At 46.6% G+C, this 27,982-nt stretch overlaps 1 protein-coding gene across 1 annotated transcript in view; it reads left to right on the top strand.

Moving 5' to 3' along the window:
* Positions 1-23,286, top strand: part of LOC139539735 (midnolin-like) — a 30,179-nt gene extending 6,893 nt beyond the window's left edge. The window contains exons 5-8 of the mRNA XM_071342954.1: positions 8,937-9,464; positions 10,663-10,816; positions 11,044-11,373; positions 19,740-23,286. Coding sequence (XP_071199055.1) covers positions 8,937-9,464; positions 10,663-10,816; positions 11,044-11,373; positions 19,740-20,002 — 1,275 coding nt within the window. The 3' untranslated portion in view covers positions 20,003-23,286. The remainder of the gene's footprint in view (positions 1-8,936; positions 9,465-10,662; positions 10,817-11,043; positions 11,374-19,739) is intronic.
* Positions 23,287-27,982: the final 4,696 nt, after the last annotated feature.

The raw sequence follows: 27,982 nt of genomic DNA, 5'->3' as shown, positions 1-27,982 counted from the left end.
AAAGCCCAGTCAAATAAGAATGCCAGTATAAAACTGATCTGATGTGTTTCTATCAGGGAGAATTGATTCCTGCTTTATAATTCATGACGCGGAAAGGGACGATATAGATTGGGGAGAGATTACAGATACCGGGTAAGATAAAAAAAATAGGAACACAAGCTTTCCCATTCGCTTCCTCCTCCAACTTGGGGGCTATCAAAAATCAATCAATGCACTGAGCTCTTAGAAGTGTCTGATAGGTTAACAGATACCCCCCCGTATTCCAAAATAGCCAGGCTAGTGGCTGGTTGGTAACATTCGGAAAATTGGTAGCTTAAGCTTCTCCCTCCCTCCCTCACCCTCTTCCCTCCCCCCAAATATGTGTGGTCTGGTCGGGGTTGGAGATCAGGTAATGTGCCAGGAAGTCCAGTGTGTTCATAGAAGCCCAGCTTATAACAGTTCTAGTCTGCTTCTGGAGGAGTACTCAGCACCCTGCCCAGTCGGGTGGCTTCCCGGGAGAGATCTATTTCAGACTTCGTGGAGTAGGATAGAAAGTGTTTTATGGAAAGGAAGGCCAATTATCAGAACTCATCCATGGCCCTATCATTTGAATGTGCTGTGGTTTGCAAGTCTTGTTCTCTGCCCAGTGCCTGCCTGCTGCCTGCAGTCGACTGTATGTCCTGCTGTATTTTGACTGTGGTAGAATAGGCTGGACTCTGTCAAGGGCATTGGCTCCCTTAATTCCTCTGCTTGACATCCCAGGCAAATTTTCTCCTGACATCTAATCTCCATTAAGCCACCACCTCCTGACAGTCCATCAAGACTGGGCTGGTTTTCTCCCTCTGTCTGCCCGAGATAGACTTAGGCTGAGCTGAGCCTGGGATTGTGTCTCTGTGGAGCAAACTGTATTTAAGAGGCTTTCTTCTGTTGATGAAAGAATGAGAAAATGCCCCTTCGAGCTTGAACTCAGACAGAGTATAGTGATGTAATGTCTGTGTATGAGAAATATGGTAGGTCGATGAAGAGTAATGTTTACCATGGCTGGTTATAGTCAGCTTCATTAGCTGCTATTGCTTGATGTTGTTTTAGTTTGGAAAATAAGGATTGTCCAGTCCTTTGTATGTTGTAGTGAGTGTTTGCTCATTGATGCTTGTATGAAACCAAGCCCCCTAACCTAACCATCCCCCACACACTGCCCTTCCCCCACCTCACCCTTTTGTTCCACTTTTGAAGCATAAACCCCAGTCAAATCCACAAAACCTGCCTAGCTGACCGACCCTCCAATACAAAACAATGGCCGAGAGTCAAGCTTTAGGTTTAGGTCTCCCCGATGACTGTTTTCCACATAGGCTGGAGCCAATTGAGTGAAACAGTGCTACGAGGCCATTTCAAAATCAATGTATAGCCCAGCTGGAAGGATAGGAGGGAGGAGAAGATTGCCATGTTGTCCTGGAGGAAGTACATATATTGTCTTTGGGGAGGCGATGTCTTGACCAGGTCCCTGAGGAGTACATTCTTACATTTCTGTTCTACGTTTTCTCACTTCCTCCTCCCAACACCCTCCTCCACCAGCCAACGCTGGTCTCTGAATAAGACCCAGCATTGTTATTGTGTCTGAAAACGGACAGATGCAAATAGTGGGATCTAACAATATATGAGTAACCTCTGGGTCACCCATCTTGTCATTTCCAGTCACTGCACTCCCCCAGGGAGCATGCCGGGCCGGGCCAGGCAGGGGTAATGCAGGGCCGGGACAGGCAGGGGGAATGCAGGGCCGGGCCAGGCAGGGGTAATGCAGGGCCGGGCCAGGCAGGGAGCATGCCGGGCCGGGCCAGGCAGGGGGAATGCAGGGCCGGGCCAGGCAGGGGGATTGCAGGGCCGGGCCAGGCAGGGAGCATGCCGGGCCAGGCAGGGGGAATGCCGGGCCGGGCCAGGCAGGGGGAATGCAGGGCCGTGCCAGGCAGGGGGAATGCAGGGCCGGGCCAGGCAGGGGGAATGCCGGGCCGGGCCAGGCAGGGGGAATGCAGGGCCGGGCCAGGCAGGGGGAATGCAGGGCTGGGCCAGGCAGGGGGAATGCAGGGCCGGGCCAGGCAGGGGGAATGCCGGGCCGGGCCAGGCAGGGGGAATGCAGGGCCGGGCCAGGCAGGGGGAATGCAGGGCCGGGCCAGGCAGGGGGAATGCAGGGCTGGAGGGAGGTATAGATGGCCTTGCTGAGTCACGCCATTCGTTTTAAGGTGTTGCGGCATGTTGTGTACAGGTTGTTCTGAACCACAGAGGGAGGATGTTTGGAAGGACAGGCGTGACTCAAAGATAAGGAGATGGGCAGAAGGAGGGTGGGTGATAAGGAGGAGGAGGGGAAAGGTCACCAGGAGGTAGAGGAGTGTTCTGTGTGTTAGTGGTGGAGCGTTGCTATCGCAGGTTGCTCTGTCTGATAAGGCCTTGTCTTGTCACAGCTCTATTAACTATATGGTCCATTCATGTTATAGTCATATTTTACTGTTCTTTTCTAGATAAGGTATTAGAAGTACATCTGAAAATGTGTGTGTGTGTGTGATGTGCTCGTGCGTGTGTGTGTGCACATGTGTATGTGTCTGTTTGTGCCTGTGTGTGTGTACGATACTGCTCAATGCAATTGGTCAATATGTTTATTTTTCCAGACCCCTGCCCAATACTCACCTTATCAAGATGGTAGTTAATCAGCCAGTCAGACACTACTGGAAATCATTGTTCTTTAATTGTATTGAGGATTCGGGAGTGGATGGAATTGAAAAATGACTGAGTCACCATGTCAATATGAGAGCATCAGCCCATCTATAAAACCAGCCTGCCGTCTTCCTACTTCAAATCAACGTTTTTTATATGCAGGCAGGAGTCTGGCCTTTAAAATTGTAATTTCTCCTCGTAAATGAAGGCTATTAATTCGGAGCTGAATGTATAAATCTAATTGTATATTGACTGATTGAAAGACAATAGTGAAAAGAGGGACTATTTGTTTCTGTTCCCTATAAATCCTAGCCTGAGAACGCATGAATAAGCTGGTGGAGTGCCTCTGCACCTGTGTAATCTCTTTGTGATTCAGACAGGCACATAGAGGAGGAGGGGTGTCAAGGTGTGTTTGAGAAATGGGGGAGATGGATTTGCTGATATTTTCTTTGTCCTATTGTGCGTGTGCATTTAAAAAAAAAAATGTGTGTGTGTGTGTGTTCCTGTATGTGGGAGACAGTAAGAGCGAAAGAGCTCTTGAGCGTGTGTCCGGTGAAAATATACTGTAGTGTGTGTATTATGTCGTGACAATCATTGTTTTTCATCGGCTGGCCACCTTTGTGCTTCAAGTGCTCCTGCAGCATGGTGATCGTGACTGACTGGGCTAGTGTCTGGGAGGCGGTGGAGGCCATGAATATCTTGTTAGATAAAACAGATAGCCCAGATAGCCCATCTCCCTGTGTGCAAAGAATACACACAAACCCTACCGGCTACCACATCTCAGCGCTGTGGAAAAATAACGAATGGGGTTTCAATCTACTCTAAATGTTGTTTTATTCATCTACACTGCTTTCATTTATCTGTCCTGTTGTAGAGCCAGCGTGTGGTTAAGCCTGGCCCTCGTTCTCTCTCTGTCTCCCCCTCTTATCACAGAGACTCGGTCGGAATGTATTCATCAGTTGGAATCATAGGCCTTGTGCAGTGGTGTTGCACCATCTTTGATCGCCCAGAGAATGGAGAGAGTGTGTATGAGAGAGGGACGCATTTGCAATAGCAGCAGGTGCTGTGATACAGCAAGGCGAGCGAATAGACTCAGTTTTTAAGTGGATTGCTTTGCGTCTGTTGCCTTAGAACCTTCAAAGCCATTGTGGTTGACTGGAAACAGAGGTAATGTAGAGGGCTGGGGGGATGGAGGAGTGGAGTGGGGGTGGAGGGCTGGAACCAGGAACCTGATCATTATGCCATTCTGTCTCTTTTTTTTCACCCAGCTCATCAAATTCACTGATGGCCAGCTGGCTTTCTGTTTCTCATTCGCCCTCTTTGCTTTCTGTTTCCTATCAGGCACTATTACAGATGGCTATCTCTCCAATGATGGGGTCTTTTGAAGATGGGGCCTGCTTTTAGGATTTGGGGCATAGATTTTTTTTCTTATCTTTTGAGAATCATGTTATTGCTTCTTAACCCAGCGCCAGTCTGCACAAACAGCGTATCAATTGTGTCCTAGTTTGATCAACACATCTAGGTCGATAGGTGAGTTAATAAGCTGGTTTCTGAATTTCACCTCTCCCCTTCCCTCCTTCACCTTGCTGTTTGATAGGTTGACCAGGAGCTTCTCAGCCGTAATGCAGCTGAAGGAAAAGGGTGATTCCTTTGCTTGAACCCTCCCACAGATCCCTGTCCTCTCTGGTCTCTGATGCAAACTCTGCTCAGTTGTTCATGAATGTCAGCTCAGTCCTGTTCCCAACTCCCTCTCTCTCTCCCTCCCTCCCTCCCTCCCTCCCCACTTCTTTCTGCCTGTCTCTCAGTACACTTAGTGTGCAAAGGAAAAACGCCTGCAAATGAGTTCCTTGAACCACAGGGACCCCAATAACTAAACCGGTCAGCCCCAGAGGTGGAGGAAGAAAAGAGAAAAGCATCCAGAAGCACACTCTCTGAATATTTCATCATCACCTCTCTGACACCCCACCCCCCTTCTACATCCTTTCTTTCTCCCTCATCCCCTCACCCATCCCTCCTCCCCGGTCTCTGCTTATCATATTCTCCCTTCTCTGCATAGCAACCAAAGCCTGCTGCTACAGCTACACAAAATGCCACCCAGTCGCTACTCTCCCAAAAACAAAACAAAATGGCAGATAGAGCAAGATGGTGGGAGGTCAGGTTGAACTGAACAGAGAACTGGGTGTTGTTCATATAGTGCTATTGTTCCTTCTCAAACACCCAATTAGCTGATAGGCTATCATTGACTTATCACAGCACTGTCTATGAAATGTACCGATCAGAGTACACTTTTTGTCAGACAAATGGACAACTGGTTTGTCCTCACTCTTCGCTACGCATACCATTCTCGCTGCGTCAGGACAATAGGAACAATGAGGAGGCCATTCCTTTCTGTCTAAACATAACAAAACTGGGGCCCTAGCTCACTGTCATTCTCCTCTACTGGAGCTGTCCTGACTGACAGGAGCGACTGTCTTCCTAGGGCTTAGGAATTTGTAAAGACACCAAGGAGGAAGGAGGTTAAAGGCTCAAAGACTCTGAGAGAGGCTCTTTGTCTGCTTTGTTCTAGAAATCCTATATTTTTTTGTTCCTGACATCAATGTAATACTGACTTGTCTCAAGAGAGCAGAAAGGCGTGTACGGACAGGTTTTCTTGGTAGTGATACGCTATCTGAAACATGGATATTTTTACATGATGGTTTGAACAGCGTCTCCTGCAACATGTACCCACTGGCTGTTAACTGTTAGTGTTACCTCCCATCTCTCCGAAGACTGACCTATTTAAGGTGTTCCAGTCCACAGCCTCTGGCTCCACCCCCGGCTCAACCCCCGGGCTCACAGCTGCAACCTGTCCCGTTTCCCGTCCTGTCTTCCCCTTTCAATCTGAGATGAGGTTGCGGAATGACTGATCAGACCCAGGCTGGAATTCTGAGCCCAGGGTCTTACTTGGGTTCCTCATTTATTTCTGGTGGGAAAATAAGGCATGGACCACAAAGACCTGAGAATGAGCGGTTTAAGGGCAGGCTGAGAGTTCTGGAGCCATTGCTTAAGTCGCTTAATGCTTTTGTTTATGTGGGCTCGTGGCCTTTTCAGTTATTACCTAATGGGAACATTGTGGTGTGTGTGTGTGTGTGTGTGTGTGTGTGTGTGTGTGTGTGTGTGTGTGTGTGTGTGTGTGTGTGTGTGTGTGTGTGTGTGTGTGTGTGTGTGTGTGTGTGTGTGTGTGTGTGTGTGTGTGTGTGTGTGTGTGTGTGAACATACTCGTTCGTGGGGTTTGGGTGAAAACTTCAGAATCAGACTTGGCTTTATGAGTCAACGACTGAGATGCCAGGGCCAGGAGTGACAAATGTACCAAGGGAGTACGTAAAGAGAGAGAAAACAAGAGGCGGAGCTTGCATATATGACGGTCTAAGTTGAGGTTTGCCATGTGGGGTTGGGAGCTTAGTATGAACGTATCATGAATCTCAGCTTGGTGTTTGTTGAATAATCCACACTAGTCTTTAAAGGGAGATGGAATGCCTCGTTCTTCCTCTCTGTCTCGCTCATTCTCTCTCCTCTCTCTCAGCAAAGCCACACTGATGTGTCATCCCGCTCTCTCTTTTCCACCCAGATCAAACACAGCGCTGTGACTCCCTCAAAGGCTTTGTGTGTGTGTGTGTGTGTGTGTGTGTTCTTTTCGTTGTCTTTTGTGTGTGTGATGGGGTTTGCAAACTGCCTACTCATTCTCCTGACAGCTGTCAGTCAGGGATACAATCAACTACCCTCTCCTTCTGTTCCATCACCCTCTCCTCGCCTGCCTCCCTCTCTCTTTTTCCCCTGTCCCCCTTGGTTGACTCACAGGTGACCTTTGTGTGAGGAGTTTACTAGAGCCATCTCACCTCGTGCTTGTCCTCTGCTTTCCCATGCCCGCCCTTACTAAGAACAGCACCATTATGTTTCATTAGTCATCATCACCATCATAGTCAGTCCCTGGGTGTTTTTCAAAATGCGTACTACCGTGCTCTGAGCACGCAAATTGGAGCCCGAGAGGGTGGGAGTATGAGTCCAAATCAAAGTATGCGAAATGGAGCATGGAGGGCACTTCTCGAATGCGTACTCCGTTTGTACATATTTTGAAGCATGCATTGATACAATATTTGTTGTTATCAATGGCGGCCATTATTTGAGCTGAAGCGAGAGAAAATACACTCCAACTTCGGAATCAAATGTTGCCTATTCACGTCTCATATGTTGCCTGACTACATAATTTATGTTGATACGTTAGTAAATACATGCTGTGTTAATTTTGGCATGTTTACCTGCTTACAATTCCCACTAGTGTGCGTAGCTCACTAGCCCATTGTAAGTCAATAGGGCTAACTGGCTAGCTTCTACTGTTAGCTAGCCAGATAGCCGCAAAGAGTTGTTAGCTAGCTAACTACCCACAAAGAATTGGCATCTGCCTTGCATAACGTTAGTTTTAGGTCATTTTTGCCTGTTAAACTATCTGGTTGGTTTGCTTTGTGTATATCTTGATTTGTCGCTATTTTTGCAATTGTCCTGGCTGGAAGAAGGTTCAGTGAATGGGGAGATGCAGTGTGAGGTAATACGTTAGGGTGAGTGCAAGTGCTTCTCAAATGTAATGTTTTATGCGTTCTCCACACTCCTCCTCACAAGAATGTACTCAAGAGAATGTCCTCGGAAAATGCACTCGGAGCATGAGAGTGTGGAGCACGGTAATATGCATATTGAGAAACACCCACTATATTAACATGACATGTGATTAGGACTAGTGAACAATCATACATTTATATTCCTATGTGTTGGCTCATTGTGAGATGCTGGGAGATAGAGGTGTTGTGTTGGGTGACGTCCCTCCTCCCTCACCCCTCCCCCTCCTTTGCTCCTCTCCTCCGCTGTGTGTCAATACCAATGTGCAAAGGTCACCGTGGCTGCAGATAGCCGGCGGTCGATAGAAAAATAAATAAGCTGAAGAAAGAGGAAAATGATGGAGGGCAGAGCCTGGTGATTCAGAGGGTTAACAACAGGTCAACACACACAAGCACCCTCCAAAGGCATATGGGTCTGGAGGGAGCGCTCTCTCTGTTCTCTGTGCTCTTTCTCTCCTCTCTCTCTCTCGCTTTCTTTTTCTCAACTTGTCGTCTTTCTCTCTCTTTCTCGTCTTTCTCTCTCTCTCTCGCTCTCTCCCCCCTCTCTGTCTTTCTCTCTCTCTCGCTCTCTCCCCCCTCTCTGTCTTTCTCTCTCTCTCGCACTCTCCTCCCTCCCTCTTGAAGTTGAAGTCTTACAGAAAATAAGCGTCACATTGTGTTAGTGCTGAGAGCCTCTTGTACTTCTGTTCCTATTTGGGGAGAGCCTGAGACGTCATTACCTCAGTGTCCTGGGGGAGACTCTCTGACCCGTCAATGCTCTCCCTTCACCAGAGCAGTAACAAGGTCCCTGGAAGGGTGAGACAACACAGAGATTGTAGGAGCAGTGTGGCACTAATGTGTCCTACGGCCAAGTCGTGACAACGCTCTCTGTGGTGTGGCCTGGAGTGAGTGGGTCAAGGCCTCCATTCTTGGCTCCGGGGCCCATTCTCGTGCTCCTAAAATGGGCAGCCCTTCAAGATCTGCCGCAGACCACCGAACAATCGGGTATTATGAGTGTGTGAGGCTGTGGGGCGAGTGGGTCTACGCTGCATCCTGTATCGAAGTTCTGATTTTTCAGGCCGGGGGCCAAACAGAAGGGTGGCCTTTGTATGTCTGGGAACGAGGTTCAGACTCTGGACTATAGTGGCATTGGAAACAGGAGTGGGTGGGCATGGTGTATATGTGTGCACCAGTGTGCGTGCTTGATTGTGTGTGTGTGTGTGTGTGTGTTCCAATAGCTCCTTTCACCCCCCCCCCAGCAAATGTTAATAGCCCAGTGTTTCAGTGTCCAGGGCAGTGATTGATTACAGGATGGGATAGTGTGGCGTACCAGCCTCTCTGCTGGGGCAATTCAATGCAGCTCAATGCACTGTTCTGTCTTTCTGCTTTCACATCCATACATGTGCTTTTGTTAAAGTCATTAACAAAGCCCCAAGCCTGGAAAACAATGATGTAGAGCTAACAGACCTTCTCTTGGTTTGTATAGACCTACCTATTTCTGGTATATTAAACATGAAGTTAGTGTGCATTTAATGTATGTTGCATAAGTATTCAATATATAATGAGTTTTTGTAGTCTATAGTCCGTGAACTAGGTGACTCAACTCTCTCCTCCTCTTCCTGTCTCTAGGTCAGTGACTTCCTGTCCGGCCGCTCTCCTCTGACCCTGGCGCTGCGAGTAGGTGATCACATGATGTTTGTTCAGCTGCAGTTGGCTGCCCAGCAGTCCGGAGGGCAGCACTTACAGCACAGGCAGCTCATCGCCCGCGGGGGTACAGAGGGGACCATGGGACAGTCAACAGGCGCGTCTGGAGGGTTCAGCAGCGGGCATCACCCCCGCGCCCCCACCCCCCACCACCACCACTCTCACCCCCACTCCCGCCCCCATCCTAACCAGTCCCAGGCCCACCCAGTGCCCTTCCCCTCTACCAGCACAGCGGCCTTCCCCCCTGCCCCCTCACACCAGCCCTCTCCTCCCATGTACCCCTCTTCCTCTTCCGCCCCCTCAAGTCACTGCAGCACCCCTCCTCCTGCTCCTCGTCCCACCCAGCTGCCCGGCAGTCTGTTTAGTCGCTCCCACCAGCCCTCCCCGGGTCGACCCAGCCCCAGCCCCGCTTCCGACCCCCAGGGCACCCCCACTGCAGCCCCCTGTCCTGAGGTAAGACCCCCACCAACCAATCAACCTACTACTGCTTTATAACACTGTATTACTCAGTGCATACCACACTTACACAAAGGCGGGCCAGGACACAGCACACACCATTATTACCTCGCCAGAGACCAGGAGAGATGAAAGGATGAAAGAAAGAGAGGGAAGAAAGAGGGAGAGGAGTTAATGAGTTAGTCTGTGTAGGTTGTTGTCTTGTTGATCATTAGCCATCTCGCTGGTCAGCAGGCCTCTCTCACTGCAGCCTGGAGCTAGGAGCTATCTGTCAGTCTTTTAATGACAGTTGATTTCCACCAACTTGGTTGTTATTGTCTTCTCTCTCTCTCTTCGCCTGAAGTCAACTCTATGAGTTTTCAGAAACAAAACCAGATATGGGTTGGTGTAGTTTAGAGGCCACATAGAACAATGAAAAAAGAAACTTCTTCACTCTGAAATGTCCCCGTACCTCTCCCCTTTTTGCTCCCCCTCTTCCTCCTGTAGGTTTTCACTTTCAGTTCACATGGCCAAGCAGGGCAGGTAGCAGATAGGTCTGTTGTCAGGGACAGTAAAAGGAGCTCCCAGGATTCAGTTTCTTCTGAGTCTTATGTGTCCCTATACAAGGAACGACATGGTTTACATTAGGGTTACTTACAACATCACTCGCTGTTACAACATGGCTGTTATAAACTGGGTGGTTTGAGGCCTGAATTCTGATTGTCTGAAAGGCATGGTATATCAGACCATATACCACGGGTATGACAAAATGTTTAGTTGCACTGCTCTAATTACCTTGGTAACCAGTTTATAATAGCAATAAGGCACCTCGGGGGTTTGTGGCGTTGCGTCGTGCATAAGAACAGCCCTTAGCCCTGGTATATTGCCCCCCCCCCCCCCCCCCCAATTAAAAAAAAAATATATATATACCGCACCTCCTCGGGCATTATTGCTTAATTATAACATGTATGTTACAACACCAGGTTCAAGTCACTGCCACTTCATCGCTTGATAAACTGTTCTATTTCAGTAGCATGTTCTTTGTGTGTCTTACATGACCACGTATTGCATACATGCATCTCATGGTCATAATGCAACTACTAAAATCTACTGTCGAGTGGCTGTATATTTCTTATCACTCACTGCAGGAGAGTGTTGGTTTGTTGAAAGTTTATCTCTAACATTAGACTGATGTCTCCTTTCCTCTCCTCTACAGGCTAACTGTGCTAAGAGCCCCAGCAACGGCACTAGTGCTTCAGTGCACTCCTCCTCCTCCTCCTCCTCCTCCTCCTCCTCCTCCCGTAAACCAGGTGCCATCATCGAAAGCTTTGTCAACCACGCTCCTGGGGTCTTCTCAGGGACTTTTTCAGGTGAGTGAGGGCCAATAGCATTACAATAAGGCTTTAACTCTAAGACTATGGCATAGCACTCTGTCAGCGGCTCAGATTACTGCTGTGTCCTACTGGGTCTGGGTGGGGGTGTTATCTGTGGTTAGATTGGAGATGAGGGGAGTTGTAGTGGTTTGTAACACTCTCTCCATCTCTCTCTTTTTCTCTCTCTCTTTTTCTCTCTGTCTCTGTCTCCTACCCTCCCTCAGGCACTTTGCATCCTAACTGTCAGGACAGCACTGGGCGGCCCAGACGAGACATCGGCACCATCCTGCAGATCCTCAACGACCTCCTGAGTGCCACGCGCCACTACCAGGGCGTGCCCCCCTCCCTCACCCAGCTCCGCTACCAGACGCAGTGTGGCTCACCCTCCCCCGCCTCCACGCCGCCCTCACCCCCTCCTTCGCCCCCAGCCACCACCTCTGGCATCGCCGGCATCTCTGCCAAAGCTACCTCGGTGCCCGCCAGAAACCCCATCTCATCCCCCCTCCACCCGCTGGTGCAGTGCCAGAGCCAGATCCGCATGTGCAAGCCCCCTGGTGAGCATTGATAACATCCCGCACACACACACACACACACACACACACACACACACACACACACACACACACACACACACACACACACACACACACACACACACACACACACACACACACACACACACAAAAGGCCCTTCACTGTCTTTGAGCCCCCTTGCAGCAGAGCAACAGATGTTGTTGTTGTGGATGAGAGTGATTGAAAGGACTCTAGTCAAGAGCTTGTTAAGGAATTTAGATGAGCCGCTGGTCTGTTGTAGAGCCCATAAGAGGATTCATCAACGGCTTTGTTTCTGCCGTTGTGTTTCTGTTCAAATGCTGTTCAACTTATTATGCCCACGTTTTGCTGGACTCGATAAGACAATTGGATCAGATGCCAGTTCTGATAAACACAATTATGATAAACAAGCTTTTTCTTTCAACTCTCAGAATGACTTTTCAGAACCTTGCTCAAAAGGAAAGAGAAAGAAAGGGAATACAGAGGTTGGCAGAGAGGTTGTTGCGGGGGTTGGAGGAGAGGAGGAGAGGAGTACGGGGGGAAGGAGAAGCTCCTGTAGGGCTGTTCCATCAGGCTCAGTTGTCTGGCAGACCCAGCCGCAGCAGAAGACTTCTCTTTGTCTCTGGGCTGAGGGGATAGGTTTACCCCTCGGAGGGCCGGACTGGTGATTACTGCCCTTCACACAGAGGCTAGGACAGATCCTCACCACTGATAACATTCACAGGCATGTGTCAGGTAGTCTTAGTGCTGAAGCGCATTGTCCACGCTCTGCTTGTTTAAACTTTACCAGAGGAAATTGAACTGTTCTTCCATGAGTCTGCTCTTGTTGCATGTTGAATAGAGATGGATAGTGGAGGAGGATCTCTGAATAGCTCTGATTAAAGTTTTATGTGGTCTCTTTGTTTGAAAGAAAAACATGAATTCCATGGTAGACAAGGACTGACATCAGCACTTGTATTGTAACTTGGCATTGCGATAGAATGGAGCACGTAATCGAAGCGAGGACCGAAAGTTCACCGAACATCCAGGGAACTCTGCAGTACCCAGTGAGCCCTATAAAAAAGTTCTGCACAGTTGAATAATACATGCTTATTTTCTTAACCCAGGAAGCCCCCTTCCCTCACCACTACCCCTCTCCCACTCCTCCACTCAGTCGTCACCCCATGCTTTTTCTCTCTTTCTTTGTCCCACTCTCCCCCGTCTCTCCCGTGAATGGGCCGTCCCACTGCTTCCTCAGTCGCTGTCCAAAACTAGCCTCATCTGTAAAATACATCTCTCTCTGGTCTCGTCCAGCCCAGGACACCATCAATGGCAGCTTGTGTTCACTCTGACTTTAAATAGATAGATTTATGCTAAAAGAATGGAGTGCTAAAAGAATGCACATTGTGTTTGTAGAGAACACACATTAAACCTCCTTCATAAGATTGTTGTTTATATCCGGCCTCTGCTAACTGCCCACAGATTCATTTGTACTTGCACTGAAAACAACTAAGGGCTAAATAAATGCCTTTGGAGTCAGACTGGCGACTGGCTGAATCCACTCGCTTATCAATGGATGAGCTGGGGCTTTTCTGTGTGTACAGACCTGTCTGTTTAGCTTCGTGACTTCGGAATGCTTCAGGAGGAACATTTTAGAAGGCAGATGACTAAGTGCTCCGATGAAACCGTGAGACGACGGTCTTATCAGCCAACACCTGGTGAAAGACTTCACAGCTTAACTCTTCGTAGAAGCCCGCTTCCATTGGACTACAGGAATAACCTATGCTTACTGCTTAGTACCTTCTCAGACCTTTAATGTCTGTGTTTCGTTACCTCAGGTTGAGACAGCCTCTTGAAAATGTCACATAGCTCTGCTATCTCCAGAGAGCCTTTACCCTTTCCACTGCAAGTTAATGTGCAGAAACGGGAGGATAGAAGAGGGCTTTGAATAAAGAGCTTTGATCGATCCGGAGATGGCTGGAAAAGCTAATCTAGCTATCTAGCTAGAAAAGTCTAGTTTTGGTTATGGGGTGGCAGCATGGCTGATTTTGGTGGTGGTGACTGCTGCGTGCAGGTCTTTGTTAGGCCCAGGGCCAGAGGCAGGGCATGTGGCTAGGTTCTGAGGGGAGGACTTTAGAAGGGGGTGTTAGGCTAATTGTTAGCTGAATTCCTGTGCTCAGTGGGACCCCTAGCCTGCTGCCCGGCACAGTCCTTTGTCTGTCTGCTGTGACCCAGGCTCCATGCAGGGAACCAGGCTCAGCCATTGTAGGGCAGAGAAGAAGGGAGAGAGAAGGAAAGAGAAAAATAGGGAGGAAAATATGGAGTGAGGGAGCCCTCCATGCCTCAGGATTAGACCTGATTTTAAGACCCACCGGTCTGCAGCTGCTTGGTTCAACAGATAGGGGAAAAGGGAACAAAATGAGTTGTGAAAAAAAGGAAGGGATGGGGTAACTCTCCTCCCCCTCCTGTTTCTTCCTCCCTCCCTCCCATCTCCTCACTATCTGTCAGGTCAGGTTAGTCTAGCTCTGGCTGAGGGAGACAGGGTGGAGCTGTGTGTGCACGGAGAGAAAGAGATCGAGAGAGAAAGAGAGCGAGAGCGAAAGAGAGTGAGAGAGAGAAAGAGAGTGAGAGAGAGAAAGAGAGTGAGAGAGAGAAAGAAAGAGAGTAAGAGAGTGAGAGAGAAAGAGTGAGAGAGAGAGAGCTAGCGATAGAGGGATTGGGTGGGAATGGCTAAATTCCTCTCCCAGCTTGTTTAATCCAGCCCAGAGCGAATGGCCTTTGCAGTCGGTGCATTCTACTGGAAGACAAATCTGTGTTGAAATGTTAACGCTCTGTAGTCTGCCACTGCCTCGTGTTAGCATTGTCAACATGGCTAATTCTGAACCGCTAGCTCTGTTCTACCGTGGAAGCTCTTTGCAAGGTCCTCCCTGTTATTTAACCTCTGTCTCAGTCCTTTCTTCATCTCTGGACTATGTTTGTCTCCTCTCCTTGTTTCTGACGTGTGTGTGGGTATCAGTGTCGACCTGACCAGGTGCCCTGATCCCTCACCCTGCTCACTCTGTCTGTCGTGCTTCTGCATGGTTGACCCACCAAGCTAGGGCACCAGGGCACTATGCATAATTCATTGACCAGCATCGCCAGGCTGTCAGCGAGCATGTAAGCAGCCACCCGGCCAGTGAAACACACACATGTTGATGAGCAACAGTAACCGAGCCGTCTAACCCCGTCCCTGACCTATCAGCCTCGACCTATAATAGTGCCAGCTAACCAACCGTGTCAGGTGCCCTTTCATTGTCTAATGACGAGAGAGGGAGAAAAAAGAGGAGAATGTTAATTGCGCCTAAAAGTCATTTAAGAGCTCGTGCCCCTGCAGGGCTGTCGATGCCCTTTCAACGTCTGTCAAAACGGGGACGTTTGCTCCTTTTGACTGGTCTGACTCCCTCAGTTTGGCCCTTTTCCTCTAGGTTCCCTCTACCTCTTCCTCTCTCTGTCTCTCTGTCTTCTTGTTTGGGCTCCGGATGGCTAGGATGGATGGCAGGACAAAGGCAGGGCTATATGTTCTCCAGGCCTGTGTTTACCCTCCGGGCTGTGCTCAGGGCTCAAGCCAACCAGGAATGTCTGTGTTGGAGGATGGGCCTGTAGCTGCAGTGATGTATGGATGACTAGGAGAGTAGAGGAACACAGGGGGAAAGGCAAAGCCGCAGAGGGTTGGCTCTGTGTCATGTTTTGGAAAATGACTTTGGCTTTCCTCAGAGTAATATGCCTAAGAGTGTCAGGTTATTATTGGGGAATAAATGGGAATTGTGTGAATGTATTACGTTTTCAGTTTTAGTGACTCTAGAATAGGTGGGGCTCCACTACTGGATACAAATGGAGGATGCAAGGATCAGGTCCCATTCAGCTCCTGTAGATCTTGGTGGGATTTACGACAAGACTGTAAAAAGCAAGGTTCTTCCTGTATTTAAACTCAGGCTATTTTTGCTGCAGTTTGAGCCTTCACACACTCTACTTGATCCCCTGGGGCCCAGTTTTTTAAAAGAGATCTTTTCGGATGTCAGCTATCAGAATTAAAATGAATAGAATAGGAGTCCCCATTCAAGTCAATGATTTTCCCATTCTATTAATTATATTTCTATGCATGTAATCCTATTGGATAGGCGAAATCAAGATAGATAGCTTTTGAAAAACTGGGCCCTGATGCTCGGCAAACAACACTCTCCTTCCGTGAGATCACAAGAATTATGAAGGCAAACAAACAATCAACAACACTTGGACAACTGTTAATGAAGCGGAATCTATAAGGAAACAATAGGAGGAGAAGCTCCTTTAATCTCCTCTGTATTTGTACTACTGTGTCTGTCTGTCTGTCTGTCTGTCTGTCTGTCTGTCTGTCTGTCTGTCTGTCTGTCTCTCTCTGTCTCTCTCTGTCTCTCTCTGTCTCTCTCTGTCTCTCTCTGTCTCTCTCTGTCTCTCTCTGTCTCTCTCTGTCTCTCTCTGTCTCTCTGTTTCTCTGTCTCTCTCTCAATTCAATACAAGGGCTTTATTGGCATGGGAAACACATTTTAACATTGCCAAAGAAAGTGAAGTAGATACTAAACAAACAATAAAATAAACAATACAAATGTACAGTAAACATTACACTCGCATAAGTTCCAAAAGAATAAAGACATTTCAAATGTCATATTATGCCTATATACAGTGTTGTAACAATGTTAAAGTACAAAAAGGAAAATACATTAAAATAAATATGGGTCGTATTTACAATGGTGTTTGTTCTTCACTGGTTGCCCTTTTCTTGTGGCAACAGGTCACAAATCTTGCTGCTGTGATGGCACACTGGCATTTCACCCAATAGATATGGGAGTTGATCGGTCTCGGTCTTGGTCTCGGGCTCTGTATCTGTCTCGGTCTCTGTCTCTGTATCTGTCTCGGTCTCACTATATCTGTCTTGGTCTCTCTGTTTCTGTCTCTCTCTCTCTCTCTCTCTCTCTCTCTCTCTCTCTCTCTCTCTCTCTCTGTCTCGGTCTCTCTGTCTCGGTCTCTCTGTCTCGGTCTCTCTGTCTCGGTCTCTCTGTCTCTGTCTCTCTCTTTCTGTCTCTCTGTCTCTGTTCCTCTGTCTCTCTGTCTTGGTCTCTCTGTCTCTGTCTCTCTGTCTCTGTCTCGGTCTCTCTGTCTCTGTCTCTCTCTGCCTTGCTACTGCCACAGCCCAGCTGAGATACCCCCCCCCCCCCAACCTGCATGCAGTACTGTGTGTGAAGTAGCCTGTGTGTTTATGAAGTGTATGCAGTCATTCTCGGAAACAGTAGAGGGTGTGGAGTGTTTTTTGGCTGGGTGGAGTTCTGGGATTCCACAGGGGCTTTTGGGTTAGTCTCTACCTCCTCCCCCCCTCCATACCACCCCTACTACCACCCACACCCCTCCCATGTGGTTTGTTCTGCTGTGCTCCTCTGTCCCTGCACTATGTTGTACGTGGTCCTCTGTGGCCTGCCCTGAGCAGCTGGACAGCAGGGGGGAGCTGGAGAGGGTTTTGTCGTCATAGCTCAGTCAGCTACAGCTCTGTGACTGTGGTGCACTCCTGTCAATGCCTTTAGTTACTGTAGGCTTTTACTGGGCCTGTGAAAGTGTGTACTGAGGACACACACAGCTCCGCTCCAAGGGGGGACGGGTAGAGATGATACAGTCCTGATGGAGGAGCAGCACAGGGCGCAGGAAGGTTGCATAACCAGAGAGAAAGAGAGGGGAGGAAGAAAGAAAGGGAGGGAATGCCCTCTGTTGTATGTTCCTTGTTCTCTCTGCTCCTGACCGGTCCCTTGCCTAATATTTGCCTGTGGTGGCTTCCAAGAAAATATGTTATTACTTCCTCCTCCTCAGTGCTGAGTGCGTCAGAGAGCTGTGTTTGTCAGGCCATAGAGAAACCAACAATAAGGAAGATGTGGAGGGTTTCACCCTGCTAGTGTTTGCGCTATGCCTTTGTGTTCTTTCTCCCTGCCCCCATCCACCTCTATCATTCCCTCCCTCCCTCCTGTGTGTGTGTGTTCTATAAGGAGTCCGCGCCCCAGGCGCCAGTCATTCCTCATTAAGCAGGGCTTGAGCTATGTGACCCACGCCTGACCAGCTTTGAGGTGCAGGAGACAACCCCACGTTTGTCTGTGGCTTTAGACTAGAGAGCGAGGGAGAGAGAAGAAGGGAGAGAGATAAATAAAGGGCAGCTGGAGAGGAGAGAAATCCCTTTTCTCTCTGAGAGAGAGTGCAAAAGAGAGAGAAAGTAGAGGGCATGTGGTGGGGTTTCTTTTCTGTGTAATTGAAGGGAGCTCTGTAATGACTTAGCCGAGGAGAGGGAAGGAGAGGAGGGGCCCAGGGGGAACAAAGCCCCTGGCAGAATGTATAGCCTTCACATGCAGGCAGCTGAACAATGCCCCTAACACACAATAACCCACTAGTTACCCCCTATAATATATACCAGGCAGGAAATATAGTCCTGTGGCATAGGACCTCATGTAGACACACAGTCTTATCTAGTGAGGAAAACGTAGAATAACTTGTGCAAAATAGAACTTGTACTATTTAATTCAGTGCTCCTCCATTCAGCTCTATTCTTCCTGAAGCACCAGCAGGGCTGAGAGTTAGTTAGCATGCATTGCCAGGAGTAGTGAATATTTATAGCCAGAGAATCGCTCTGCTCAATCCGATAAGCAAATGAAGGGAAGAGGTAAATGAAGCCCACACAGAGTCAGGAATTCATTCCGATGGGGGAGGAGGAGAGAGGGCACAATTGATTGTGAAAAACTGCCAGCTACATATGATCCCTTACCCTCGCCTCCCCCATTCCCCATCACCCGTGGGGCGGAATTCCACTGCCCGCGCCCCTCCCCTCCCCCATTCCCCATCACCCGTGGGGCGGAATTCCACTGCCCGCGCCCCTCCCCTCCCCTCCACCCTTCCGCCCCACCTAGCCCTCTCTGGGGAGACTGGCCCATGAAGGGGGGTGGTGGGCTGAGGGTAGAGGGGTAAGGGGAGGCAGTGGGAGGGTGATGGATCAATGAGCTGGGAGTAGGATGCTGCAGCCATAAAGAAGAAGCCAAGCTCTCTTCCCTTACAATTTCCATTCGCTTGCATTTTCTATTGAAAGCCAATAGCAGTGTCCTCGGCTGGAGATGGGTGGCTGCACTAGAGCTAAGGTTTAATCAATAGGTATTTTTCATTTGCCATCGATCCATGTTAAAAGCTACTGCTGCTGCGGCTGCTGTGTGTGTTTGTGTGTTAGTGTGTACACACTAATGTGTTTGTGTGTGCATGAGTGTGCCCGTGCATGTGTGTGTGTGTGTGCATGTGCTTTGTGTGTTTGTCCGTGTTTGTGTGTTTTCGAGAGAGAGGGCTTTGGGTTATTGACATTCCAGGCCATTCTTTCATTCCGAGACCGATACTAATGGAGCTAGCTAATAGATTGTGCTTGCCTTCCTCCCCAGCTCCCGAATATATTTCTAAATGAAATGAAGGTTGAGTTGTGTGGTGTGGGCAGCCATTCACAATGGAACCAGAGGCCTCTCCTTGAACATCAGCCTCTCATATAAGCACATCAACAGCTAGAAATGGACTTAGTCACACAGCTCTGACAATGGCACTCATTTGGATTGCCAGTCGTAGTTATGTGTCTGCATATGATAGGCAGAAATTAGAGTGTGTGTAGTGTGTGTGTGTGTGTGTGTGTGTGTGTGTGTGTGTGTGTGTGTGTGTGTGTGTGTGTGTGTCTGTGCCTGTGCAAGAATGAGTGAGTGTGTTCTCTCTGTGATTGTGAGATTTCAAGGAGACTTCTGTCCCAGTCATTTTCTCCCAAACAGTGTTAGGGGGGTTGTGAAGAAGGACACAGGGCTAATAGAACACAGTGGGGCGTTTCACTGCACACTCCAGACACTAACCACTGTATGTGATTAGTTGTGTGTGTGTGTGTGTGTGTGTGTGTGTGTGTGTGTGTGTGTGTGTGTGTGTGTGTGTGTGTGTGTGTGTGTGTGTGTGTGTGTGTGTGTGTGTGTGTGCGCGTGTGCGTGTGCGTGTGCGTGTGTGTGTTTTTCAGGCCCTTAAGAATGACCACAGCAGCATGTCTTTTTGTCTCTCTCTGTCTGAGTTGCAGCATAGTCATCCCTCCAGTCTGAGTTTATTTCTTCTCTGCCTGGCCTTAGATAACACTGGATACACACTGAACAGAGCTCTCTGTTCCCTCTCTCCTCCATTACATATACAACCTCTCCTACCAATGCTTTATTTATTTACTGTACTTTATACATCTTGCAAAGCAGGATGTATCAAAAGGTAATGGGAAAGTATGATTGTTTGAAAAAAGCTGGTTTGGTCTGTTCATTGACCTTCTGCTTTCCTTTCCTCCCTCCTCCAGGTGACCGTGTGCGTCAGACAGAGAACCGTGCGACTCGCTGCAAGGTGGAGCGTCTACAGCTCCTGATGCAGCAGAAGCGCCTGCGCAGGAAGGCAAGGCGGGACTCCAGAGCGCCCTACCACTGGCTGCCCAACCGCAAGGCGGGACGCAGCAACAGCAACAGCAGTGTGTCCAGCGAGGGATCCATGGACCTCGACTTCGACGACTCTGTGTGGAAGCCCGACGTCAAGGCCGACATGAAGTCCGAGTTCGTCATGGCGTAATGATAAAGACGAGGATACCGATTGGCTGGATAATGGAGAACCAGACTCTGGGATTAAGCGAGAGAAAGTTGGGGATGGTTTCGGAGGTGTGGAAAACAGGCTGGAGCAGAGTGTGGAGCATGAAAAAAAAGAGAGAGGGAAGAAAGCTGGTCATGGTCTTCTCTCGGTGGGACAACCAACTGTCACACCAAAAGGCTCCCTGCTGACTTTCATCTTGTCATGTCCTCCACAGCCTCCTACCATTAGAAATAAACAACAGAAACAGATTTTTGACATTTAGACTGGGAACGGATATGTCTGGACTTACGAGACTACAGTTATGCATATAGACTGCAAATACGTACTGCCTATGAGAAGAGAAAAACAGAACTGAGCATAGCAGACTTAGATGGTGGTGGTAGTGGTGTTTTGGTGTGGTTTTTTCCCCATCGATTTTTTTCAAGCAGAACTCTGGAGAGAGATCCACACTGGACTTGTGAGCAGGAGTGATGGTGGCTGGGGCCGTGGTGTAACTACACAGGACAGACAGACAACCGCTGGCCCCAGAGCCATCCCTGGCCTACTCTAATGGGCATTCTAGGTCTCCACTTCACCGACCAGAGTCAACTTTTTACTTATAGGGTTATCTTTTTATTTTCATTTGAAATGTATTGTTATTTTATTTTTTTCTAAAGAACTATGTAGCACTGTTCACAAAGCATTCAGGTTTTCATCGACAGTTTCAAAAGTAGTCGTTGATTTGCCAATTTTTCATGATTTTGGAACAGCAGGTCAGAGTGTGCAGGAAGTAGGATATGAGGAGCAATGACTCATGGGAAATGGGCATTTGACTAAAGTTCAGACTATTACATGAACGGGAACCTCAGTGACATACAGTAGGATATTAATAGGAATTCATTCATTAATAAACAAAGATAATATTAATGGAGTGCTTTAGAGGATTTTAAAATCATGATTTAAAAATGTATTTGGAAAGAAATCTGTTTATTTAACTTTTCATCTGCTGTTTTAAAAAACATGAGTCCAGTTTGGCTTGGGTCAAGCCATTCATTAAATTGATAACTAACAAACGTATTCATCCAATCATTCATCAGCTCATTCCCTCATTAGGGTCATATAGCCACAAACAAATAATGGAGAAGAAATCCCATTGAATCCAACTTGTGTCTTACAGACCTATTTCACTTATAGGTGGGGATCACAAATGTGTGTGTGTGTGTGTGACATTTGTGTATATTCATTGCGAGGGCTGATTCATCCCTTTTGTCACTCAAACCATGGAGGTTCGGTACAGACGATTCCTTACCATTGAGATGATGTAGACACATGTCCCATATATTCCTTTTTGAACCTACATCACACTTTAACCAAGGCCCTTGTTAGAACAATGTGATTACGTCAAGCTACTTTCTACTATTGGAAAGGAGAGGTGGAAGAAAGCTAAGAAATCCCAAGCAGGGAACCTGTCTCCACTTTCATCAACTAGTGCCTCCACCAGTGGATTCCCTCACATATCAGATTAGGCCTTTGACAGACTTTCTAAGAGATTTGCTGCTACATGGGACTTTGATAGACGGGGAAAATAGTAACTTTTCTTTGCATGCAAAAAGTGTGAATTATCCTGATAATTTTGTTGTTGTTGGAAGAAAACAAATAGAGGAGAAATGGGTGCTTTGAAGAGGAGGTAAAACATGCATGAATAATGATCAGCTGCTTTTGTTGGTTAGGTTTTTATGTTCTGAAAAACAACAGCAGTGTCCTGCTCCAAGTATTCTCAAAGCAAACCAAAACAGAAGACTGGACTCATATCTTACCCTGAACTGAACATTCCCTGGACTGTGATGATCATGAGCAAAGTGACAACAACTGACTTTCCTCCCTGAACGCTAGTTCAACCAACACCGATCTCCTCAACACAGAGACAAGTACCCAGGCAGCAGCCAACTATAACCCCCCCCCAGCCTACTTAATAACATAGTGTTCAACAAGGTGCATGTTTGGGAGTAACTAACAGGGAAACCCTTTGGACCAGTGTACACATCCCCGAACCCAAACTTGTATGGAGAAACACACAATGTCTGACCACCCTACCATGATTGCACTCAAAGAGTTTGCAGTGAGAGATTACCTTGTTTGGTGAACCTCTTCTTTTTTTAAGTGGCCTTATCTTTCACTAAACAAGACAGGTGTGGACTGGGGGGACACGGTTTCTTTCTTTACCTGTATTTTGTCACAACGCTATTGTCACTGAGGATTCAGGCATCTCTTGTTTGTGCTTTTAAAGGGTGGAGTCTTATGTCAAGGCTTCTGTGCCTTAAACGTTGCCCTTGCAGAGTGTGTCAGATATAAGATGAACAAATTATTTCCTTTGATTAATGAATTAATTCATATAAGAGTCTGTAACGACACGAGAGCTGTAGTTTTTAGGAGTAAGCACGTTGAGTGAATTAATATTGATGTGTTTGTTCCTCAATCGGTTTTCCCATTTTCTCTCCATTGTGTTGCCATGTTTGTTGGTCTACTTTGTCCAAATCCTCCACTCTGTCCTGCCCACCAACAAGCTGAAAATCAACACATTGACAAAACAAAGTACCTGAGGTGGAAGTTTTGACTGCAATGTGCAACTATGGCAACAAAGTGGCCTGACTGACTTGGCAGGTGTCCTCTGAGGATGTGAGATGACATGACATGCACTTCCTGTCTCCTTGGATAAGACATTTCAAAGGACAAATTACTCCCCCCTAAATTTAATAGAATTTTGTATACATGTATGAAATATACTCTGTGTGTGCCTCACTTATGTGTGAAATTTTAAAAAAAAATCTAAAAAAACAACTAAATATTAAAAGATGACATGGGATGAGATGGGACAAAATAGGGGATGGGGAGGGCATTTAAAAAACAGTTTGTTCACGTCATTTAAGTTGCCTGTTATTTCTTGTAGCCAACCATTGAAAATAATGACAAGAGTCAAGAATACAATTTACAATGTTCTAGCTATAGACCGGTGTAGCACATGTGTGACTGTATTCATTTATGAAACCAAAACGGTAACTGTGAATGATGTATTTCTTTGTGCATTTGTATAAGTGGGACAAGGTGGTTGGGACATAGCAATGACTAATTCCTATGTCCTATTTGATGGAATATAATGGAAATCATGTTTCCCCAAAAAACAAAAAAATATATCAATATATTTTTTTCTTAAGCAATACATTTCAGTGTGACTTGTGATAGAACATTTTTCTTTTTTAGGTAATAAATAAAAATACAAAATGAGTAGACCCAATTGTCCATGTCTGTGTTCAAATCCTTATTGAAGAATATTGCGTTTTGAGTATTGAGTGAAATGTACCAAATAAGAGTTGTATTTCGTACGAGAGTCTGTTTCTTAAGGTAATCAGATAGCAATTACATTATTAAAAAGCAGAAGAGCTAGGAAGTACATTAATAAAGTATCAATTTACCCATCATATAGAATGGCAATATGTTAGCTAGTATATCTGCTGGCTCATTTTACCACTAGGGAGAATGATAGATGAGAGAGAGAGAAGCTCCCAGGGCTGAAAGAACAGACAGATGAAATCTCCCTATCTGTCAGTCAGGCTGAGGATGAGAGGGAGTAGAGAAGAGAAAAGGAGTGACAGATTGGAGAGAGATAAGAGCAGTAAGCAAGTGGAACATGTGCAGCGAGCTCTCTGACGCCTGCAGTTACATCGTCAGGTTCTGAAGCACACACTCTCACATTGGGGAAGGAAGGCTGCTCAGAACAGAACAGCATGACTTGGTGATGCGGAAATGCCTGAAAGACTTGTACTTGAAAGGACAAAGCTACTGTATGTCAAGGCATTGCTGCTCAGAATGTGTCTGCTCAGATGTTATTTACAGGGCAGAAGCAGCAAAGCTGGGACATTTTGGAAATGGCTGTTTTGGAATTGGTCATGTGTGTTGCTATAGTGATCTTGTAACGAGGTCTGTTAAATTATGGACGATCATTTTTTGGAGCTAATACCTGTGGGTGGGGGTACAGTAGAGTAACACTTAAGAGGAAGAAGCAATTTGTTACATTTTATCATTAAGTGCTAAAGTGCTGTGTAGTACTATGAAGTTCGGAGTCCTTTTGCAATTACTAATAATCTACTTTGACCAAATATCTGGTTCTTCTTTTATCTCTGACGTGTTATCAGAGCATGATGCTTTTGCTATCTGATTAGAATGCAATAAATAGCAACTGTGCCAACCTCCAGCCAGCAGATGTATAGCCTTGGTTGCACCTCCATGTTGATGGTGAAGATAATAGCAAAGGACTGTAGAGATCTATCCCTCACCCCTTTCTTTCTCCATGATGATAGATGCAGATAATCAAACCCTCCAACTTGCTGCCCTTCTCTACCCACCAGGTACACGGCGTACAGCAGTGAATAAATCCTCGACATACCACTTTAATAAGGAAGCCCATAATGCAGAATATCAACGAAAGATTAGACATTGATCAGCGTCCTCCCATTTGATTCAGGATCAGTTCTCAGTACTAAACTCTCATTGACCCTTTTAGCTGAGAATAGGACTAGAACTCAGAAAATATAAGGGAAACCTCTATCATAATAAGAGAAGTAACTATTCCGATGATATACAGTATGTGAGTCCATGTGGGGGAGAAATGTAAAGAGACCCAGTGTTGAACCCTGGGGTACCCCGGAGTTATTGATTTGGTCACCCCTCAGAAAACAATAGAATGTATGGATGATAATGTAATCGGGTAGAGTAGAATTGGTGGCATCAAACGTCTAGCAGGCAGACATTCCTTGGTGCAGGTGTGTAAGAAATTAGGTTTGCCTGTTACCATAACTGTCATAACTGTCTGTCTGCTCTGGCTTTTGATCAGTTAGGAGAAACCCATAGCTGTAAACAAACAAAAACACAACTGAGAAAAAAGATGCTGACATACATTTGCTGAAAATATCACAAACCCAATTGCACCCCCTGTACATTTTGATGTCTTTACAGTTTGTGTATTTGTCACGAGGTTGAAAGGTGAAAGGTCTGGGATTGAGCAGGCATCAGGAAGCAGAGGCAGAACACAGAAGACAGTTTAACATTTATTTTAAGGCATATTTTTTTAAGGCATCGATTTCAACACATTTCAGTTTCTCCATTCCATTATTTTGCCTTGTTTCCAAAGTTTTCATGAATAGAATTTCTCTTCCTCTTTATTTTTAAAACCATGCTAGTTAAAATACAGACATACAAACCAAACTCAAAAAACTGAAAGGGTCACAGGAAGCAATGCAGCCCAGGAGGCAGGCGTCCAGTTTATTAAAGATCTCACTTCAGCTCAAACAAAATCCATTAGCCATGTGCTTTTACCAAAACAAGACATCCCATGCTCTGGCAAAACCTAGCCTCCAATATGCCTCCAGATTGCATTCACATCTCATGGGCAGCACCAAGAAACACGCAACAGGGGAATTAAATACATGCTGCACAAGTCACATGACCAGGCAATTAACCAATAGAAAATCTTGTTAGGTTAAACATGCAAATGAGTCACACCTGTGACATATTCACCTGCCACTGTAGACGTCTATTACCCTCCTGTGTGTTGTACTAAATGAACAAAGAGAGAGCAGAGATAGAGAGAACTCTGACGTTCACACATACTGGATGTTTACAGTAATGTTACAACCAGGGGTTGATGAATTTCCCAGAAGAGGCCCTCTGTTTTTACGCTGACTTGGTGAACATCTCTGCCTCCACACTTTGAGTCTGCTGACGGCAGGCCTGATGTTACTGTGTGTGTGTGTGTGTGTGTGTGTGTGTGTGTGTGTGTGTGTGTGTGTGTGTGTGTGTGTGTGTGTGTGTGTGTGTGTGTGTGTGTGTGTGTGTGTGTGTGTGTGTGTGTGTGTGTGTGTGTGTGTGTGTGTGTGTGTGTGTGTGTGTTTGTGTTTGTGTTTGAGTCGAGAGTGAAACTGAGCAGGAGGGAAAGACAGAGACCGTGTGTGTTCACTGAGACCACAGCTGCCACCACAAACTGAAATTCCTGTGGCTCTGGGATACAGGAGTCTCTGGATGCAGTTCAGTACTGTTGGTCGGTTTTCAAACTTTTAACTGTGGTCAGACCAGTCAGCCTCAGTTGTATACCTCACGTGTGACAGAGAAGAGCGCACCAATGGGAAAAACCTTGACATCTCACTAAACAACAAAATTGATGAAAGGGCATTATGTTACATCCTTTATATTGTGTTGTGTTGTGTTTCTGTTTACAAATCTAGGCTTACTTTGTTCAAGGTGATTGGATACATTTTGATGACAACAAAAAAATTATTCAACTCAACTGTTTATGAAGTCTTCCTTTGTGTCTGATGGTTACTCATCTCTGTGAATACCGTGTTGCATAAGAATTATGTCTACAATGAGAACAACCTCTTGTGATGAAATCCTGGCCGAAAACTGCGTCTGGGTAATGAAGCACAAACAAACTTTAGAACGGAACTAAAAGCCTCTCAGGTTCTCGTGTACGGATATAGTTCTCATGGCTTCTGCTGTTGGGATTCCATTGCCTTTTGTCCCGTTCTTTTTTATCCCTGCCCACTCAAAAGAGAAGAATGGTGATCTGTTTGAAATAATACCTGGTGGATATTTATGCAGCTGTGAGCTGAGGGGACCTTTGATATCTGTTCAGGCTCTCTTCCTGCAGTCCTCCGTAACGAGCTGCACTGAACAGCACATGGAGGGTCAGTTGAACAGTGGGGGCAGCTGTCCATTCACATCAATGAGCACTGACCTCTCAGAGCTGACCTTAAAGCATGCCGATGTATGACAAAGGGGTCAAGGTTAAAATAGACCTAGCGTAAACAGGATGTAGACCAACACAACCATGTGGCGGCCACTATTCAACTGTCAACTGTCAGTGGTGATAGGTGTGGGAGAATAACATTTTACAGATATATCACTATGTCTCATTTCTAGGGATAGAAAGATGAAGGAAAGTTCAAATGTTTCTGAGAAGGATCCACATCAGATTGAGTCGTGTTCACTTTTAAAAAGGGTATAGGAGCAGTATTTATTTATTTATTTCACCTTTATTTAACCAGGTAGGTAGTTGAGAACAAGTTCTCATTTCCAACTGCGACCTGGCCAAGATAAAGCAAAGCGGTGCGACAAAAACAACAACACAGAGTTACACATAAACAAACGTACAGTCAATAACACAGTAGAAAAATATATGTACAGTGTGTGCAAATGTAGAAGATTAGGGAGGTAAAGCAATAAAAAGACCATAGAGGCGAAATAATTACAATTTAGCGTTAACACTGGAGTGATAGATGTGCAGATCATGATGTGCAAGTAGAGATACTGGGGTGCAAAAGAGCAAGAAGATAAATAACAATATGAGAATGAGGTAGTTGGGTGGGCTATTTACAGATTGGCTTCGTTCCAGTCATTGGCAGCAGAGAACTGGAAGGAAAGGCGGCCAAAGGAAGTGTTGGCTTTGGGGATGACCAGTGAAATATACCTGCTGGAGTGCGTGCTATGGGTGGGTGTTGCTATGGTGACCAGTGAGCTGAGATAAGGCGGGGCTTTACCTCGCAAAGACTTATAGATGACCTGGAGCCAGTGGGTTTGGCGACAAATATGTTGCGAGGGCCAGCTATCGAGAGCATACAGGTTGCAGTGGTGGGTAGTATATGGGGCTTTGGTGACAAAACGGATGGCACTGTGATAGACTTCATCCAGTTTTCTGAGTAGAGTGTTGGAGGCTATTTTGTAAATGACATCGCCGAAGTCAAGGATCGGCAGGATAGTCATAGTATACTGTAGGATAGTAATCTGTGGAGCCTACTGTTCCTTTATGCAAAGTTCAAAAGTACCACAAAGTGAAGGTGAGCTTCTCATGGTCATTTGGGTTAACATTCAGGCTTGACATTCTGGTTTGTGTGAGGTCCTCCACGTCCCCACCTGCTAAAGGTGTTGTGGTCA

The sequence above is a fragment of the Salvelinus alpinus genome, chromosome 15 (genome assembly GCF_045679555.1).
Source record: "Salvelinus alpinus chromosome 15, SLU_Salpinus.1, whole genome shotgun sequence".
Classification (NCBI taxonomy): domain Eukaryota; kingdom Metazoa; phylum Chordata; class Actinopteri; order Salmoniformes; family Salmonidae; genus Salvelinus; species Salvelinus alpinus.
This window is presented reverse-complemented; position numbering and strand designations above follow the sequence as displayed.